This window comes from Oncorhynchus kisutch, linkage group LG1, assembly GCF_002021735.2.
Source record: "Oncorhynchus kisutch isolate 150728-3 linkage group LG1, Okis_V2, whole genome shotgun sequence".
NCBI classification, from domain to species: Eukaryota; Metazoa; Chordata; class Actinopteri; order Salmoniformes; family Salmonidae; genus Oncorhynchus; species Oncorhynchus kisutch.
In genome coordinates, this window is record NC_034174.2 from 23,957,251 (window position 1) to 23,976,943 (window position 19,693).

The 19,693-nt window shown below is 43.2% G+C and overlaps 1 protein-coding gene across 3 annotated transcripts in view; it reads left to right on the forward strand.

The window, feature by feature from the left end:
• Positions 1–3,553: 3,553 nt before the first annotated feature.
• Positions 3,554–19,693, forward strand: part of suclg2 (succinate-CoA ligase GDP-forming subunit beta) — a 127,225-nt gene continuing 111,085 nt past the window's right edge. For all 3 annotated transcript variants that reach the window (XM_031804708.1, XM_020491641.2, XM_031804758.1), the window contains exon 1: positions 3,554–3,684. In XM_031804708.1, coding sequence (XP_031660568.1) covers positions 3,601–3,684 — 84 coding nt within the window. In that variant the 5' untranslated portion in view covers positions 3,554–3,600. The remainder of the gene's footprint in view (positions 3,685–19,693) is intronic.

A 19,693-nucleotide genomic window follows, 5' to 3' on the forward strand; every position in this document is an offset into this window, starting at 1 on the left:
ATCACTGCTCTTTATGATCACTTTGCCCTCTCTGCCCTTTAAAGATGTCAGGGTAATGAGTGCTCTGGAGGACTGGGTGAGTGGGTTATTTAGCTATTCAGTCGAGCTCACACAATCCTTGTCTACTGAGGAGAGTGGCAGCCTAGTGCAGCACTGAATACACAAGGTCATTAAAGTGAAATGAGCTGGAGGCTCAAAACAGATGAGATACCAATCTGGGCACAGGGGTAGAAGTAACATAGTAAAGGTAAATCTGTCTCCTTCCATTTGGCATGGTATGTTACATTTAATATGGTATGCATTAATTTATGGATCCATTTAATCTGATATGTTATAAATTATAATTCGTATGATATGTTACAAATTCCAAGTTCTTGTGGCTAATGTTAGCTAGGTGGCTAACATTATCTAGGCTAGGGGTTGGGGTTAGAGGTTAAGGTTAGGGTTAAGATTAGGGTTATGGTTAAGGATAGGGTTAGGGGAAGAGTTCGCTAACATGCTAAGAAGTTGCAAAGTAGCTAGAAAGTAGTAAATAATTGCTATGTTGCTAATTTGATAAAATGCTCAAGTTGTTTGTGATGTGATTCGAACATGCAACCTTTGGGTTGTTAGACATTTGCATTATATGCCTGACCAACCTCCTTCCTTTTGTTATTGCTTCAGTAACCTTCTGTTTTATTTAACCATACCAAAAGTAACATATCATACTAATTTGAGTGTGACGGATTTACATTTACTATGTTACGTCTAGTCAATGAGACCAGGCTGAAGATACACCTTTGACAATGTGCATGTTCTCTATTAACTTCACTCACCTTTCTGCCCCTGTAATTTACTGTCCAGTAATATGTGTAAAAGAAGGTTTCAGTGAGAGAGGACTGTTTGCACATACATTATTTGACTGATATGGCATGACACCTGCAGATGAAAGATCTCTTTTAACAAATGAAAAGTTCTGTCTGGATTGTACTCTGAAGGTGACTCGTTTCAGGAAGCTAGGCATATGTCGCACGTCACTACTTCACAGGAGAGGCATTTGAACATATTATTTATTTATTTATTATAATGCGTTTTTTGGTGGAAATGCCTTCTGGAACATGTGAACTTTCATGTTTCTTAATAACAAACTTGTATGCCATTTGTAAATATGAATAAAAGTGTTAAATTACGAGCCTAGTTGGTTTAGCCATGGAAAAAGTGAGGGACCTTCCCGCAATCCATGATTGGCTGAGATAATGGATGGGCTGGACATGCCAAGAGGTGAGTTCGGATTGGTCTGCCATGTATTACGCTTCTATAACATGAGCTGCTCATTATGTGTGAATAATCCTTTATACCGTGGATTTTATGAAAGATACAGTTGCCATCAGGAACCGTAAAAGTGTTGCTACTGCTCTCAACAACATTGCCTCCCTGAATTTAGCAGGCCCTATCGACAAGGGTTAGTGGGAAAAAGTTATGATGGACTACTTCTGGAGGACGATCGTGACTCTAAAAATGAATCAGACAGTGAGGAAATATCTGACTTAGGTAATAACAGTTTCATTGAACCAGACATTGTTGAGTCTTCTGATGACAGTAATGGGGAAGAAACGGTGATCAACAGTGTTGCTGTCACGACAGCAGTTGACAGAGTCTTGAAATCAGTGGAATGGTGGAAGCAGAGTATGAGAAGGAGATGGAGAAAAGTCTGGCATTTGACTGCATCCGTGACAGAGAGGGAGAAAGATTTGATGATTCTTATGGCATTGCACAAGGTCAGTGTGAAACGGAGTAACTTGACACAATGGGTCTAGCAAGCTGTACAAACAAAACGGTAACAACACAGGGTGTCTTACTTACTTAAAGGGGGACAATCACAGACTACTTAAAGAAAATCAGCCATGTAACGGACACCGACGTCTTGCTTCCAGACAAACTAAACACCTTCGTTGCCCGCTTTGACGATAATACAGTGCCACCGACGCACTGCCATCTCTCCATATCCCAGTCTGCTGTCCCCACATGCTTCAAGATGGCCACCTTTGTTCCTGTACCCAAGAAGGCAAAGGTAACTGAACTGAATGACCATCGCCCCATAGCACTCACTTCTGTCATCATGAAGTGCTTTGAGAGACAACACTGGGGCCCCACAACTGCGTGGCCATGCACGCCTCCAACTCAATCAACAAGTTTGCAGACGACACAACAGTAGTAGGCCTGATCACCAAAAACAACAAGAAAGCCTATAGGGAGTGAGGGCACTCGGAGTGTGGTGTCAGGAAAACAACCTCTCACTCAACATCAACAAAACAAAGGAGATGATTGTGGACTTCAGGAAACCGCAGAGGGAGCACCCCCCTATCCACGGGATAGCAGTGGAGAAGGTGGAAAGCTTTAAGTTCCTCGGCGTACACATCACGGACAAACTGAAATGTGCCACTCAAACAGACAGTGTGTATTTATTAAATTTTACCTTTATTTAACTAGGCAAGTCAGTTAAGAACAAATTCTTATTTTCAATGACGGCCTAGGAAAAGTGGGTTAACTGCCTGTTCAGGGGCAGAACGACAGATTGGTACCTTGTCAGCTTGGGGGTTTGAACTTGCAACCTTCCGGTTACTAGTCCAACACTCTAACCACTAGGCTACGGTGTGGTGAAGAAGGCTCACCAGCACCTCATCAACCTCAGGAGGCTGAATTCATTTGGCTTGTCACCTAAAACTTTTACATATGCACAATCGAGAGCATCCTATCGTGCTGTATCACCACCTGGTATGGCAACTGTACCGCTCACAACCGCAAGGCTCCCCAGAGGAAGATGTGGTCTGCACAACGCATCACCGGGGGCAAACTACCTGCCCTCCATTACAACGACAGCACCTGATGTCACAGGAAGGCCAAAAAGAACATCAAGGACAAGAACCACCCGAGCCACTGCCTGTTCACCCTGCAACCATCCAGAAGGCGAGGTCAGTACAGGTGCATCAAAGCTGGGACTGAGAGACTGAAGCTATTTTTCAATCTCAAGGCCGTCAGACTGTTAAATAGCCATCACTAACACAGAGAGGCTACTGCCTACACACAGACCTTGAAATCATTGGCCACTCTAACAAATGGATCACTAGTGACTTTATTAATGCCACTTTAATAATGATGCTGACATAACTTGCATTACTTATCCCATACGCATATACTGCATTTTATACCATCTATTGCATCTTGCCTATGCTGCTCGGTCATTGCTCATCCATATATTTTTGTGTATTAGGTAGTTGTTGTGGAATTGTTAGATTACTTGTTAATATTGCTGCAACTAGAAGCACAAGCATTTCGCTACACTCGCAATAACATCTGCTAACCATTGTATGTGACCAATAAAATTAGATTTTGCATATCTAAATATTCATATTGTCAATTGCCTAATATGTACGTTTTTTCATATATTTTATCGTTGAAATGTTACATTTCTGTTTAACGACTGGTACAGAGGCATAATACATTGGCAAGTCAGGCAAATTGTCGTGTCGAAAATGGGGTTTTATTGTAACGCCCACTTCCGCCAGCCTTCCTATCAGCGGTCAGATTGCGCGCACGCGGTCTTTCTCTTTCACCGTCAACATGGCGGCATCCATGGCATCACAGGCTGTAGCAAGAGGTTTACGCGGAGCAAGTGCTAAGTACTTATTTCTTGACAAATTCAAGGTACTGACATCATTTAAAATGTTGACAATAGGCTTTTCATTACGCTTTTACTGTCACTGAGAACTCACCAAACTCGCTGCTGTAGCCAGAACTGACGGATCAAAATTGAGAAACAGCTCGCTGTTGTAACAGTCCATTATTACCTAACCATCGATGCAATTGAAATGAATTATCTTAAAACGAAACATATTTCCATGGAAGACAACTGTTGTTAGAACACTAGAGCACTGTCAGTAGACTTTAGTCACGAGCATCATGCATGCATTCTAGCCATTGTTGTACTGCACATAGTGATTTGAGTATCAAGTTTAATTGACAATAGTATAGAACTGCTGAATAATGAGGTTATTTTGTGGCAGACAGCATTTTATTTGCAAGGTTGACCAACTAAAAATAATTAAATCGAGGTGCCTCAAATGAATTAAACTGTTATGTGATATTGATTGACCTTTGTTTTTCCCTGGGTAACTCACTATTCTACCTTTGACCCCAATTGACTTAAATGCTTCTATAGCGGTTAATAGTAATGTCAGCTTTCAAGATGGGGTAATGGTGCAAAGGTTGTTTCCTATTTGTACTTTAAACAGAATGTATGTAGATAAAGTGACTGATTGTTGCGAAATAGATTTTTTCTTCAGTCAGGTCACTTCACTTCAGTCAGGTCACTAGTTTATAATACACTTTGTTAGATGAATCAGAATATTTTTACATTTGGTGGATACGTTTTCTAAGAATACAAAATAGTAACGTGTTAGGCCATGAGATTGCAGAACAGCATGTCAATCAGCACACTAAGGGCAACCAGATTGAAACAAGTTGCATCATATGTACTCAAACTAGCATAGATTGATAGATTGTCGGTGCCTCTTTTAGCCTAGGCTAGTTGGACTTTTGGAGTCTCCTATGTTGACTTCTCCTTTTGAGCTTTTGCACTTTGCATCATCATATATGTTTTCAGAGTTATCGCAGTTTGTCAGTGACACTTGGGGATAGAGAATAACTTGGGAGTGGATGAGGCTTGATGTCTTTGTTTACTATATCCAGACCTCACTAATATAGATTCACACAATTACTCCAGCAGTGCTATGTAGTTGTGAGGAATACGTGTTTGAAAGGAGGATGGGCTATTTGTGGCCACAGTTTGAAGGTGTCTGAGTGCTTCATAGGACTATTCCCCTGGGTCACTGCTATCTCCTATTGATAGATACAGAAGGCTATATTGATGTAGCTCAATATAGGCCTAGTTCTGCAGTCTAATTCTTCTCTCTTCTAATATTAATTGACCTGAAATAGCTGTGTATGTGTTTTTCAGGTAGCCCAGCCTAATTAACCTTTCTAAATGATGGAGTCAATTAGCTATCATCAGAGTTTATTGCTAAAGCATCATTGCTGTTATGATCATTGTCATTAGCGTTATTGCCCTTTATCTACAGGTGAGATATATGGGGGGCACAGTTGACCTAATACCTACTTTTACCCACAGTATAGGCTAGCATCTGTCTGAAGCCCCAAACACAGTTACTGAATCACTTACCATCCCACGACTAGGCTAACACTAACAGCACTCTCCTAGCAAGCGCAGTAGACAGACCACCAACATGGGTACTTGCTGCTTGAAAATCTAGTTTGGTATTCTGTGTATAGTGCTAAGTAAGCATATATTTTCATCTCGTTGGTACTGCATAATGAGACATAGCCTAGCTTTAGTAGCTAGGGACTAGCTTCATCTATCAGGAAGAAGGCTTGGGATAATGAGAAGGCACACACTGCCAAGTTGTCTTAAATTGCACATCTTTATATTTTCTTAAAAGTCAAACATTTTGAAGATGATGCAAGCAACCTTAGTTTCCATGGTGTGTGTGTGATAAATTAGGTATTGGAGAAGGGCAATTCTCTAGTAACAGAGTGATGCTGAGACACTTGAAAATGTATGTCAAACTAAAACCAATGATTGCAAAGTTAAACAAACCATACTACTCTATGCACAAGGACTACATTTACCAATTTCCACATAACATTTTACAAACGCATTTAGGCATACTTGAAAAACGGTGCACATGCAAAGTTTGTAACAGAATGATCTTTGGCACTGTCACTCTGTTTCCAAACTTTGTATCTGTAATGTAAATGTGTTTTTGTACAATTATCTATGGAAATTGTTAAGGCATCCTTGTGCATAGTATGGTTTGTTTAACCTTTTCGATTGCATATCATTAGATAGATGATCTCTTGGCAGATCTATTGTGGTATTTTCTGTTACCCTGGTGTTATTGACAACACCACTATGCCTAACTCTTGATGAAGCAGAGCTCAGCCATTTTCACCCATCTGGGCTAGAATACAATCTGGAGTTGTAAAAATGTCCCTCTACTTCAGGGGTTAAATCGCCCCCAGCCTCTCCTTGTGTTCAGACGAGGTCGACCGATTAATCGGAATGGCCGATTTAATTAGGGCAGATTTCAAGTTTTCATAACAAATGGAAATCGTTATTTTTGGCGCCGATTTTATTATTATTATTTTTTCCACCATTATTTAACTAGGCAAGTCAGTTAAGAACACATTCTTATTTTCAATGACGGCCTAGGAACGGTGGGTTAACTGCCTTGTTCAGGGGCAGAACGACAGATTTTTACCTTGTCAGCTCGGGGATTCAATCTTGCAACCTTATGGTTAACTAGTCCAACGCACTAACCACCTCCCTCTCATTGCACTCCACGAAGAGCCTGCCTGTTACGCGAATACATTAAGAAGCCAAAGTAAGTTGCTAGCTAGCATTAAACTTATAAAAAACAATCAATCAATCTTAATCACTAGTTAACTACACATGGTTGATGATATTACTAGTTTATCTAGCGTGTCCTGCGTTGTATATAATCGATGCAACGCAGGGGGTTGATTTACCAAAAGCGCATTTGCGAAAAAAGCACAATCGTTGCACGACTGTACCTAACCATAAACACCAATGCCTTTCTTAAAATCAATACACAAAAGTATGTATTTTTAAACCTGCATATTTAGCTAAAAGAAATCCAGGGTAGCAGGCAATATTAACCAGGTGAAATTGTGTCACTTCTCTTGCGTTCATTGCACGCAGAGTCAGGGTATATGGAACAGTTTGGGCCGCCTGGCTCGTTGTGAACTAATTTGCCAGAATTTTATTTCTGTGTGTTACTAAGTTATAATTACGTTTATGATTTGATAGAGCAGTCTGACTGAGCGGTAGTAGGCAGCAGCAGGCTCGTCAGCATTCATTCAAATACCACGTTTGTGCGTTTTGCCAGCAGCTCTTCCCTGTGCTTCAAACATTGAGCTGTTTATGACTTCAAGCCTATCAACTCCCGAGATTAGGCTGGTGTCATTGATGTGAAATGGCTAATCTAGTTAGCAGGGTGCGCGCTAATAGCGTTTCAAACGTCACTCGGTCTGAGACTTGGAGTAGTTGCTCCCCTTGGAAGGGCCGCGGATTTTGTGGAGTGATGGGTAACGATGCTTCGAGGGTGGCTGTTGTCGATGTGTTCCTGGTTCGAGTCCAGGTAGGGGCGAGGAGAGGGACGGAAGCTATACTGTTACACTGGCAATACTAAAGTGCTTAACCTGTTGCGACAAGCAATCCCGTATCCGGGATCCTATTTAGAGCCTCAAGCTCATTACCATAACGCAACGTTAACTATTCATGAAAATCGCAAATGAAATGAAATAAATATATTTGCTCTCAAGCTTAGCCTTTTGTTAACAACACTGTCATCTCAGATTTTCAAAATATGCTTTTGAACCATAGCTAAACAAGCATTTGTGTAAGAGTATTGATAGCCTAGCATAGCATTAAGCCTAGCATTCAGCATGCAACATTTTCACAAAAACAAGAAAAGCATTCAAATAAAATAATTTACCTTTGAAGAACTTCAGATGTTTTCAATGAGGAGACTCTCAGTTAGATAGCAAATGTTCAGTTTTTCCAAAAAGATTATTTGTGTAGGACAAATCGCTCCGTTTTGTTCATCACGTTTGGCTACGAGAAAAACGTGTATCCAGGAGTGTAATTATCCCCGCAAGCTCATTAGCATATTGCAACGTTAACTATTCATGAAAATCGCAAATGAAATAAAATATTTTTTTTTTTACAAAAAATTATTTCCAAAGCTGTCAATTACATGCATAGTCGAGCATCTTTTCGTGACAAAGTTTCTTGTTTAAAACGGGAACGTTTTTTATCCAAAAATTAAAAGAGCGCCCCCTATCTCGAAGAAGTTAAATGTTAGCTTTTTTACATAGCACATATTGCACTTTTACTTTCTTCTCCAACACTTTGTTTTTGCTTTATTTAAACCAAATTGAACATGTTTCATTATTTATTTGAGGCTAAATTGATTTTTATTGATGTATTTATTATATTAAGTTAAAATAAGTGTTCATTCAGTATTGTTGTAATTTTCATTATTACAAATAAATAAAAAGAATCGGCCGATTTAATCGGTATCGACTTTTTTTTGGTCCTCCAATAATCATTAACGGCGTTGAAAAATCATAATCGGTCGACCTCTAGTTCAGACTTCATCTACGTGCAATCTGCAGGAGCCTGGACATCTGCCAGCGTTCCAAACAATTGATTGTTTTAGTCTGTCTTGACTTCAGCACCACTTCTCTCCCCCCAGTGGTAAACTCATGCAGAACTTCTAATCTAAGTTTTCTGGCTGCAGCACCTGGTTTTGACACCCTCTCTCGTTCTCTTTTATGAGCCCACTGCCGAAGGGATAAGAGTAACAATCCAGGATGCTGTTGTCTGTGGCACAGTATCAGAGCCCGTGCAGGATGACTGACTGACTGGCAGGTAGTGTCACAATGGAGTCTCATCGGCTATGACAGTTGTCCAGTCCATAGGGAATTACATTTAAGATGATTTGTCAATAACAATGCGCAAGAAATCGCAATATTTCAGGTGGATGGTGTATGAGAGGGAGAGAGGGGTAGGGTGTTTTTTTTCTCATGAATCAAATCTCCTGAATTCTTGTCTGCACAGTGAGATAATCCTCCAGCTGTTTTTCACTGTCACCTCACCGTGCTGAATTTGTAAACATTTGCCACGTTCTTTAAGGTTTCATAGCTCTCTGGCCCCGTAGTGCTGCAACCCAGTGTCAGTTTGAGTAGGAAACGGCAGGGAGAAAGGAGCTCAATGAGAGACCGTCCTGAATATTTTAGTGGGGGGGTGGGGACTGCGACGACTGGTTGCTGGAACTTCAAACACCAGGCGGCTTCCCCATCTGTCTACAGCAAGAACACATTTACATTTCCTCCCAGCGAGGGATACAGTACAGTTAGCTATAACTGGATTTGAATATCATTTCGCCAAGGTTAATAGCCATTTCTGTAGCTCATAAGAGGTGTTTAGGCTTTTTCAATAATTTAGAAGGGCTGCGATCATTCTGAATTTGGCAGCCTCCAAAGCAAGAATGTACGGTAATGAATGAATGCACACACACATCAACCCAGTCAATTCAGTTATTTTCTACTGATGATAATTAAGTTGGGAGATGCTGGGAAATGGCAGCAGTTAAAATGGAAGGATGAAGAGCAAAATTGTAAACACATTTGAAGGATATAGGCTACTGTAGGGCATTGACCTTGACCTAACCTATATAACCCAGGTCCTGCACAAATCATTCCAGTGTGAGAGGAGTTCACTTTGACAGATGGAGCATCCACACCTCCCTCCTCACTCTTATCTTCCCTCTAGAACTGACACCTGCAATTATGTGTCCCTATGAAGTCTCTTATTAGCTATGATAATGGATAACTGTCCTATCTGTGGAGACCCAGAGACTTGGGTTTGTTCTCCAGCTAAGCCTGTCTGCAGCTAATTAAGCCCTGTTGTCCCTCACATTGCAGATGAAGCAAATCTCAATTATCTAAATCCTGTAGCCATGCTCCATTGCTCCTGCCTCCTCTTCCTTCCCCTCTCTACCACACTGATCCTGCCTACTCTTCATTCCCCTCTCTACCACAGCACTGCTCCTGCCTCCTCTTCCTTCCCTTCTCTACCACAGCACTGCTCCTGCCTCCTCTTCCTTCCCATCTTTACCACAGCACTGCTCCTGCCTCCTCTTCCTTCCCCTCTCTACCACAGCACTGCTCCTGCCTCCTCTCTACCACAGCACTGCTCCTGCCTCCTCTTCCTTCCCCTCTCTACCACAGCACTGCTCCTGCCTCCTCTTCCTTCCCTTCTCTACCACAGCACTGCTCCTGCCTCCTCTTCCTTCCCATCTTTACCACAGCACTGCTCCTGCCTCCTCTTCCTTCCCCTCTTTACCACAGCACTGCTCCTGCCTCCTTTTACTTCCCCTCTCTACCACAGCACTGCTCCTGCCTCCTCTTCCTTCCCCTCTCTACCACAGCACTGCTCCTGCCTCTTCCTTCCCCTCTCTACCACAGCACTGCTCCTGCCTCTTCCTTCCCCTCTCTACCACAGCACTGCTCCTGCCTCATTTTCCTTCCCCTCTTTACCACAGCACTGCTCCTGCCTCCTCTTACTTCCCTTCTCTACCACAGCACTGCTCCTGCCTCCTCTTACTTCCCTTCTCTACCACAGCACTGCTCCTGCCTCCTCTTCCTTCCCCTCTCTACCACAGCACTGCTCCTGCCTCCTCTTACTTCCCCTCTCTACCACGGCACTGCTCCTGCCTCATTTTCCTTCCCCTCTTTACCACAGCACTGCTCCTGCCTCCTCTTACTTCCCTTCTCTACCACAGCACTGCTCCTGCCTCCTCTTACTTCCCCTCTCTACCACAGCACTGCTCCTGCCTCCTCTTCCTTCCCCTCTCTACCACAGCACTGCTCCTGCCTCCTCTCTACCACAGCACTGCTCCTGCCTCCTCTTCCTTCCCCTCTCTACCACAGCACTGCTCCTGCCTCTTCCTTCCCCTCTCTACCACAGCACTGCTCCTGCCTCCTCTTCCTTCCCTTCTCTACCACAGCACTGCTCCTGCCTCCTCTTCCTTCCCATCTTTACCACAGCACTGCTCCTGCCTCCTCTTCCTTCCCCTCTTTACCACAGCACTGCTCCTGCCTCCTTTTCCTTCCCCTCTCTACCACAGCACTGCTCCTGCCTCCTCTTCCTTCCCCTCTCTACCACAGCACTGCTCCTGCCTCTTCCTTCCCCTCTCTACCACAGCACTGCTCCTGCCTCTTCCTTCCCCTCTCTACCACAGCACTGCTCCTGCCTCATTTTCCTTCCCCTCTTTACCACAGCACTGCTCCTGCCTCCTCATATTTCCCTTCTCTACCACAGCACTGCTCCTGCCTCCTCTTACTTCCATTCTCTACCACAGCACTGCTCCTGCCTCCTCTTCCTTCCCCTCTCTACCACAGCACTGCTCCTGCCTCCTCTTACTTCCCCTCTCTACCACGGCACTACTCCTGCCTCATTTTCCTTCCCCTCTTTACCACAGCACTGCTCCTGCCTCTTCTTACTTCCCTTCTCTACCACAGCACTGCTCCTGCCTCCTCTTACTTCCCCTCTCTACCACAGCACTGCTCCTGCCTCCTCTTCCTTCCCCTCTCTACCACAGCACTGCTCCTGCCTCCTCTCTACCACAGCACTGCTCCTGCCTCCTCTTCCTTCCCCTCTCTACCACAGCACTGCTCCTGCCTCTTCCTTCCCCTCTCTACCACAGCACTGCTCCTGCCTCTTCCTTCCCCTCTCTACCACAGCACTGCTCCTGCCTCATTTTCCTTCCCCTCTTTACCACAGCACTGCTCCTGCCTCCTCTTACTTCCCTTCTCTACCACAGCACTGCTCCTGCCTCCTCTTCCTTCCCCTCTTTACCACAGCACTGCTCCTGCCTCCTCTTCCTTCCCCTCTCTACCACAGCACTGCTCCTGCCTCCTCTCTACCACAGCACTGCTCCTGCCTCCTCTTCCTTCCCCTCTTTACCACAGCACTGCTCCTGCCTCCTCTTCCTTCCCCTCTTTACCACAGCACTGCTCCTGCCTCCTCTCTACCACAGCACTGCTCCTGCCTCCTCTTCCTTCCCCTCTTTACCACAGCACTGCTCCTGCCTCCTCTCTACCACAGCACTGCTCCTGCCTCCTCTCTACCACAGCACTGCTCCTGCCTCCTCTTCCTTCCCATCTTTACCACAGCACTGCTCCTGCCTACTCTTCCTTCCCCTCTTTACCACAGCACTGCTCCTGCCTCCTTTTCCTTCCCCTCTCTACCACAGCACTGCTCCTGCCTCCTCTTCCTTCCCCTCTCTACCACAGCACTGCTCCTGCCTCTTCCTTCCCCTCTTTACCACAGCACTGCTCCTGCCTCCTCTTACTTCCCCTCTCTACCACAGCACTGCTCCTGCCTCCTCTTCCTTCCCCTCTCTACCACAGCACTGCTCCTGCCTCCTCTCTACCACAGCACTGCTCCTGCCTCCTCTTCCTTCCCCTCTCTACCACAGCACTGCTCCTGCCTCCTCTCTACCACCGCACTGTTCCCATCCCAAACAGGCTGACGTCATGGTTTGCACCTAATGGAGCCTCCTCCAGATGTCCTCTAACTCCCCTTATGGCCGGGACATAACCTTGACTTCCTCTACAGCTCTCTAGAAGAGGGTAGGAGGCAAGGATGAGAAAGTGAGAATCACCACTGTCCTATCAGTTTTGGCTTAAAGCAGGAACACCTCCCTGAGAATTTCAAATGGATTCCATCATCACCCTATTGGAGGGGTGTGTGTGTGTCTGTCAACACCTAATTAGTCCATTAATTTGAAGACTGTCTTTTTTTCTGAATAAATCCTGATCTGAATTAGGCTCCTAATGCTTCATCGTGCATGATATTACTACATGGTTGGTTTTATGTGGGGATTTACAGATGATTCACATTGGCCTGTTTATGCTGCAAAATCATCATCATCTTCAAATCATTCTGCCTTTCTGCTCTCCATTTCCTTAAGTGTAGGGTATGCGTCGTCTTCGTCACCGCTAACTAGCATGCAGTGGCTGTCTAATTGCAATACAGCTCATCTTTATGAGTCAGAACTAATAGCAAACTGCCTCCTCATTAGCTGGAAAACATTTAACTACAATCAAGACACGCAGTGATTTTTATAACAAGTCAGTGCAGTGTCTACCCACGTTTCGGGCTCTGCTCTTGTAAATGGATCAGGATTCCAATCCCCTTTAACTCTACCCGGATGGTTAGCTAAACGGAGGCAAAGGGCCCGAGTTCAAAACCTGAATAGGAACCAATCAATTACGTACAATTGGCAAACTGGCAATGTGTTAATTTCTTAAACATTTTGATAATGCCCCTTAGGAGAATTCCAGTTAATTAACTCGGAGGCCATCCGTTGGTGCTAATTAGCCAGAGTAATTTCAAAGGGTTAGGGCCTGGCCATGACTAGTAATGAGGATTTTAACCCTGGGAGACGTCTGGGGACGCCACTGTATTAGAAGAGATTCAGAGCTGTATACACATCCTCTGTAAGCTGTCTGGCTGGCTCTATATCCGGTTCAGAAGAGGAGAGAGACTGGCATGATATAGTACAACTTTTTCAGGTGTTTTTGTTTAACAAAGATTTAAAAACATGAATGACTATGCACTTTTTGTGTAGCATGTAGAGCTGGTGTTAAACACAGTAGTGTGGCTGAAGGCAGAGTTGTACATTTCGGGGAGACCTCCTTCAGTGGACATGAATGGAAACATTAAATCAAAATCCTGTTCTCTAAAGACCATTTAGTTGCAAGATGCCCTTCTCACACCTCTCATTAGGTGTTGTGTTTTGGCTATAGCTACTGTACTGGATAACTAGGCCATCTCTTCCCTTCACCCTAAAATATTGTCATTTAGGAGACCTTGAAAGTGTTAATAATTTCAAAGTGTATTTGTTTTATTTAAATAAAGCCTTGACTGGACTCCCATTAGCTTCTCTTCCTATTCCCAAAGCTATGCTGGATCCATACAGATTTGCTCATGAATATGTTTGTTAAAAAATGTGTATTCCCTTGTGGTTGAAAGCAGCTGTGTTTTTTTGTTTTCTGCAAGGGCTCTTATCAGAATCAATCCCCTATTGAGTTATTCGGTCTCTGTGCTCCTAATGGAGGGGCACTATGTCCAGCCTCTGAGACATGCTAATGATGATAGCCTTCCCTGAGAGGGTTAGAGGACAGGGCCATTGAAGGGCCATGTTCATTCTTCTTTTCTGCTTTAATGCAGCCGTTGGCCCTTAATGGAGCATGCCAGAGGCTTTTTTTATTCATACATCAAAAAGTTAAACACAACCACTCCATGAAATAATACCTCTAGATTTTGCATCTGAATAGTGTGAGTGAGGATGTTGGCCTCTGTCCAGGTGTCCTGATAAAGTATTGATTTTCCTCTCTGCCGTTTGTACGGGCTCTTCACCCCATCCATCAACAGAGTTCTGTTCTACAAATGTCCTGCTGTGTTGTGTGTCTGGGAGCGTTCCTTCAGTTCATGTAGGATTTCCCTCCCCTCAATCAAAGCATGGCCTAAAATAGGGAAATAGCTTAGGCCTAGCCTACTTCATGAGATGTAGCCTACTTGACAAGGCCTTAAGGCCATTTTGTGGATTAGACAGTGATGTGATCCATCAGGGGAGTTCTCCTGTTCTATGTAGTAGGCCTAAAATATACACGGAGTATACTAAACATTAGGAACACCATCCTCATATTGAGTTGCACTCAGCATGGACTCTACAAGGTGTCAGGTGTTCTACAGGGATGCTGGCCCATGTTGACTCAAATGCTTCCCCTAGTTGTGTGAAGTTGGCTAGATGTCCTTTGGGTGGTGGACCATTCTTGATACACACGGGAAACTGTTGAGTGTGGAAAAACCCAGCAGCGTTGCAGTTCTTGACCCAAACCGGTGTGCCTGGCACTTACTACCATACCCCATTTAAAGGCACTTAAATATTTTGTTGTGCCCATTCATCCTCTGAATGACACTCATACACAATACCTGTCTCAAGGCTTGAACATCTTTATTTTACCAGTCTCCTCCCCTTCATCTACACTGATTGTAGTGGATTTAAGTGACACCAATAAGGGATCATAGCTTGCACCTGGTCAGTCTGACATGGAAAGAGCTGGTGGTTTTAATGTTTATACTCAGTGTACAGTACTGTATATCTTATGGCAGGTGTACCCAATTACTTATGCGTGTTTCTGTGTTAGCCTGAATTGGACTAGCTAGCCCTACAGTGTGATGAGGCTGACTCAGAATAGGTCTCCTGTTAGTAACATCCTCCTTTCTACGTAATGATACTTCTGCATGACATTGTTCCTAGCTCACAAAAAGCAGAGTTTGCTAAACCGCTGTCATTTTGTACCACTTGAAAGTCAGAGCTGAGGGTGCTTCTGAGTCTGCTGAATGCCATATGCCAGTTCTGAGGTAGGAGCAGTGTGCTTGCTGCCCTGGCTCTGTCCTTTTACGCCACTCCTTGGTGGAGCATCTGTGACACTGCACAATTTAATGCAGCTGCTGCCACAGCACTGTCCTCTGCTCTCTGCCTTTGTATGGGGACAGACAGGAACTCTGTGTGCTTTACAGAGAGGAGCCGTATGGACCGCTGCAACACATGCTTCACTCAGCACATTTGGGTGCTTTATGCATTTGTTTTTGGTTAATTATATTCATTTTTGAATGTCAGTTTATTTTAATGACTTTGGTAACTTACAGTATATGCCTTGTTGCATTTTTCCCCTTGTTGTTGTGGCAAAATGACGAGCATAGGGCCGAGGCCCATATTATATTCATTCCCTTTTAGGCTTTATATTCAGGTCATTTGATTGGCTGTTTGATGGTCGAGGATCAACTATTGATATTCTAGTAGTCAAAATATTGTAAAAGAAAAAAAGGCTGTAAGTAAGTTCTAGCCTGTATATTGGGGTAGGCTCTGAGCTTACAGTAAAAATGTCTCATCTCTGTATCTTGAAGTGCTTTGCTCTGACATTTTGTGATCACTGGCTGAATGTCAAGATTTTAGCTGTAAGCCTGCTGAAAGAAAAAATCTCCCTCACAGAATATTGTGGTCTTTACTTTTATTGGTACTTTTTGCTATCGCTTCAACTTGGTGGCCAGATCTTTGGCTGTACAATTTCTCATACTTTGGTGTGAAGACCAATGTTGATGGTCAGACAGGGACAGTGTTTGATCAAGATACCAGCAGGGTGGAATTATTTTGTTACGTAGTTTTTCCACAAGAGATTAGCCTAAACCTAATTGATCTAATACCTCCAGCATAAAATAAAACAACAAAACACAAGAAGCCCTATAGGCTATGTTAATGGAGACCTGTGAAGTGTCTAGTCACTGCCTGGCTATAGCCTATTGAGTAAAGACTGAGAGGAGAGAGCACTAAATGTGTTCACTGATGCATACCCTCTGAGGTGAACTCTCTCAAGATCTAATTTCCAGTGACAGTTATAGCCTTTCATGTTTTATGGCTCTACTGCTCAGGAACATGTCCTTTTTTCACTTTCACAATGAATGAGACCTTGGCCATGTCTGAATACCCATACTAGCGTACTGCATACTATTTACTCATCCTACGTACCGTTTAGTGAAAAGTGTGCCACAGCCACAACTCAGTAGTGGCTCCTGATTGGCTGAGTGTGGGTGGATCTTTCCAAATTCAACAGACATGCATCACATTAACCAGCCTGATAATAGCTCATTTCCAACTTGAGAAATGTCTTTAAACTCTGAATAGAATAGGAATGGATTTATAGGCCTACTCAGGCTGGTTATAGGCAGACTATCGCATACAACCTATACCATAGCCCATCTATCCTATATGAAAAGGACTTGGATCCATTTCATCATATTTATTAGTGAAACCAAAATTAACTAACATACTCTACCAGTTAAAGTTTGAACACACCTACTCATTTGAGGGTTTTTCTTTATTTTTACTATTTTCTACATTGTAGAATAATAGTGAAGAATTCAAAACGAATACATAACACATATGGAATTATGTAGTAAAAAAAAGTGTTAAACACATTTTATTTGAGATTCTTCAAAGCAGCCAGCCTTTGCCTTGATGACAGCTTTGCACACTCTTGGCATTCTCTCAACCAGCGTCAGGAGGTAGTCACTTGGAATGTTGTTCAATTAACCTAAAAGTTAACTTGTGGAATTCCTTTCCTTCTTCATGCGTTTGAGCCAATCAATTGTGTTGTGACAAGGTAGGGTTGGTATACAGAAGAAAGTCCTATTTGGTAAAAGACCAAGTTCATATTATGGCAAGAAATGCTTCAAATGAGCAAAGAGAAACGACAATCCATCGTTACTTTAAAACATGAAGGTGAGTTGCAAAAACCATCAAGTGCTATGATGAAACTGGCTCTCATGAGGACTGCCACAGGAATTGAAGACCCAGAGTTACCTCTGCTGCAGAGGATAAGTTCATTAGAGTTACCAGCCTCAGATTGCAGCTCAAATAAATGCTTTGCAGAGTTCAAGTAACAGACACATCTCAACATCAATTGTTCAGAGGAGACAGCTTGAATCAGGCCTTCATGGTCAAGTTTCTGCAAAGAAACCACTACTGAAGGACATCAATATTAAATAGAGACTTGCTTGGGTCAAGAAGCACAAGCAATGGACATTAGACTGGTGGAAATCTGTCCTTTGGTCTGATGAGTCCAAATGTGCGATTTTTGGTTTCAACCGCCATGTCTTTGCGAGACGCAGAGTAGGTGAACGGATGATCTCCGCATGTGTAGTTCCCACCGTAAAGCATGGAGGAGTTGTGATGCTTGTGGGGGTGCTTGCTGGTGACACTATCAGTGATTTATTTAGAATTCAAGGCACACTTAACCAGCATGTCTACCACAGCTTTCTGCAGTGATACGCCATCCCATCTGGTTTGTGCTTATTGGGACTATAATTTGTTTTTCAACAGGACAATGTCCCAACACCTCCCAGGCTGTGTAAGGGCTATTTGACCAAGGAGGAAAGCGGTGGAGTGCTACATAAATGACCTGGCCTCTACAATCACCCAACCTCAACCCAATTGAGATAGTTTGGGATGAGTTGGACTGCGGAGTGAAAGAAAAGAAGCCAACAAGTGCTCAGCATATGTGGGAACTCCTTCAATCATTTCTCATAAAGTTGGTTGAGAGAATGCCAATACTGTGCAAAGCTGTCATCAACGCAAAGGTTGGCTACTTTGAAGAATCAAAAATATATTTTTTCGTTTTTTAACACTTTTTTGGTTACCACATGATTCCATATGTGTTATTTCATAGTTTTGATGTCTTCACTTTTAATATACAATATTTAAAAAATTAAGAAAATCCTTGAATGAGTAGGTGTGTCCCAACTTTTGACTGGTACTGTATATAAAGTCAATCAAATAGCCTATTAGACACCAAAACTTATCAAATGTTCAAATCAAAAAGCTATTACACAGAAAAACGTGGACAGTCGGGTGCATCACAAATTCAGAACCTTCTGGACAGTAGCATAATAAACTAAAGTACTGATCATTGGGAACTAGATCAGAATGCCTGGTAAGGCTTGACCAAATAAATAAAATAATAGCCTGCAAAACGGCCTAGCCTGCAAAACGGCCTAGCCTGCAAAACTAAAACAATCCATATGTTCAAATCAAAAGGAGTGATTAAGATGACATCAATAACGCATCATTATCCCAAGTCCCCGGGGCCGATACATTAAGAAATCAAAAGATGGTGATTTAGTTTAAAAGCTCTGCCGAAGGCCAAGAGAACAATGAGCAAGGCAGTTAACCTACAGTTCCCCGGGCGCTGAAGACGTGGATGTCGATTATGGCAGCCCCCCACACCGCTCTGATTCAGAAGGGTTGGGAGAAATGCGGAAGACACATTTCAGCTGAATGCATTCAGTTGTACAATTAACTAGGTACCCGCCTTTCCCAATAAACACTTTTCAGCGAAAAAACTGAAATCCACTGAGTATAAAAAATACTTATCTTTTCAAAGATGTAGCCTACGATGCATTACTTTAAGCACAACAAAACTACTTAGCCTACATTGGTCACCAATGCAGAAGCTTTTGCATCTTCCCAATTAAGTAGCCTAGTTTCTTCCAATGTATTGTGGAAACGTGTGCATTGAATTCTACTAGATGCAGAGCTAAACACGTCCTTTAAACCGTACTTGTTTTTCGAAATGTCCCTACCATTAAACATAGAAAAATGTCATACTGAGAATGTGTCACGCGTGAGTGATTGCATTGTTTCCCCGCTATTTGTTAATTTCGGTAGCACATCCCCATATCTAATTGATTTGCTGTTGTCAAAATCAAAATTAGTATGCCAGCTGGGCATTTAAAGTATACTTAGCATACTCAAACTGCCTACTATTTAGGATGCTAGTATGGCTATTCGGGCATGGCCCTTCTCCCCTAGCACCCTTTTTTCCTCTCTTGTTTCTCTCTCTCTGTCTCTCTCCCATTTTCTCATACTCTCTGCTTCAGTGGGTAGAGGTTGGATGTGAGTGTGTGGATGTGTTTTTGGCCCTAAGTATGACTTGCCTTTGCCTGATATATAGCAGTATATAGGACTGTGTGTCAGTTTGTATATGAGTCTGCACAGGCTGCTGGTATTTAATAGCGCCTGGTAGGTTGTCTCGAGCACTGATGAAGATAATTACTGTAGAGCGAGTGTCTCTGGGGAGGGCAGCCTCCTGCAAGTAAATCCTCCACTCACTTCTCTCTCTCCCGGGGCAGGCCTGCAACACAAGCACGACTCACTCCCCTACTACCACCACCCTACATGATTTAGCCTACACATGACTTGGCAGTGACTTAACTTTGACTTGGCAGTGACTTAACTTTAACTTGGCAGTGACTTAACTTTGACTTGGCAGTGACTTAACTTTGACTTGGCAGTGACTTAACTTTGACTTTGCAGTGATCTGACTTTGACTTTGCAGTGATCTGACTTTGACTTGGCAGTGACTTAACTTTGACTTTGCAGTGATCTGACTTTGACTTGGCAGTGACTTAACCTTGACT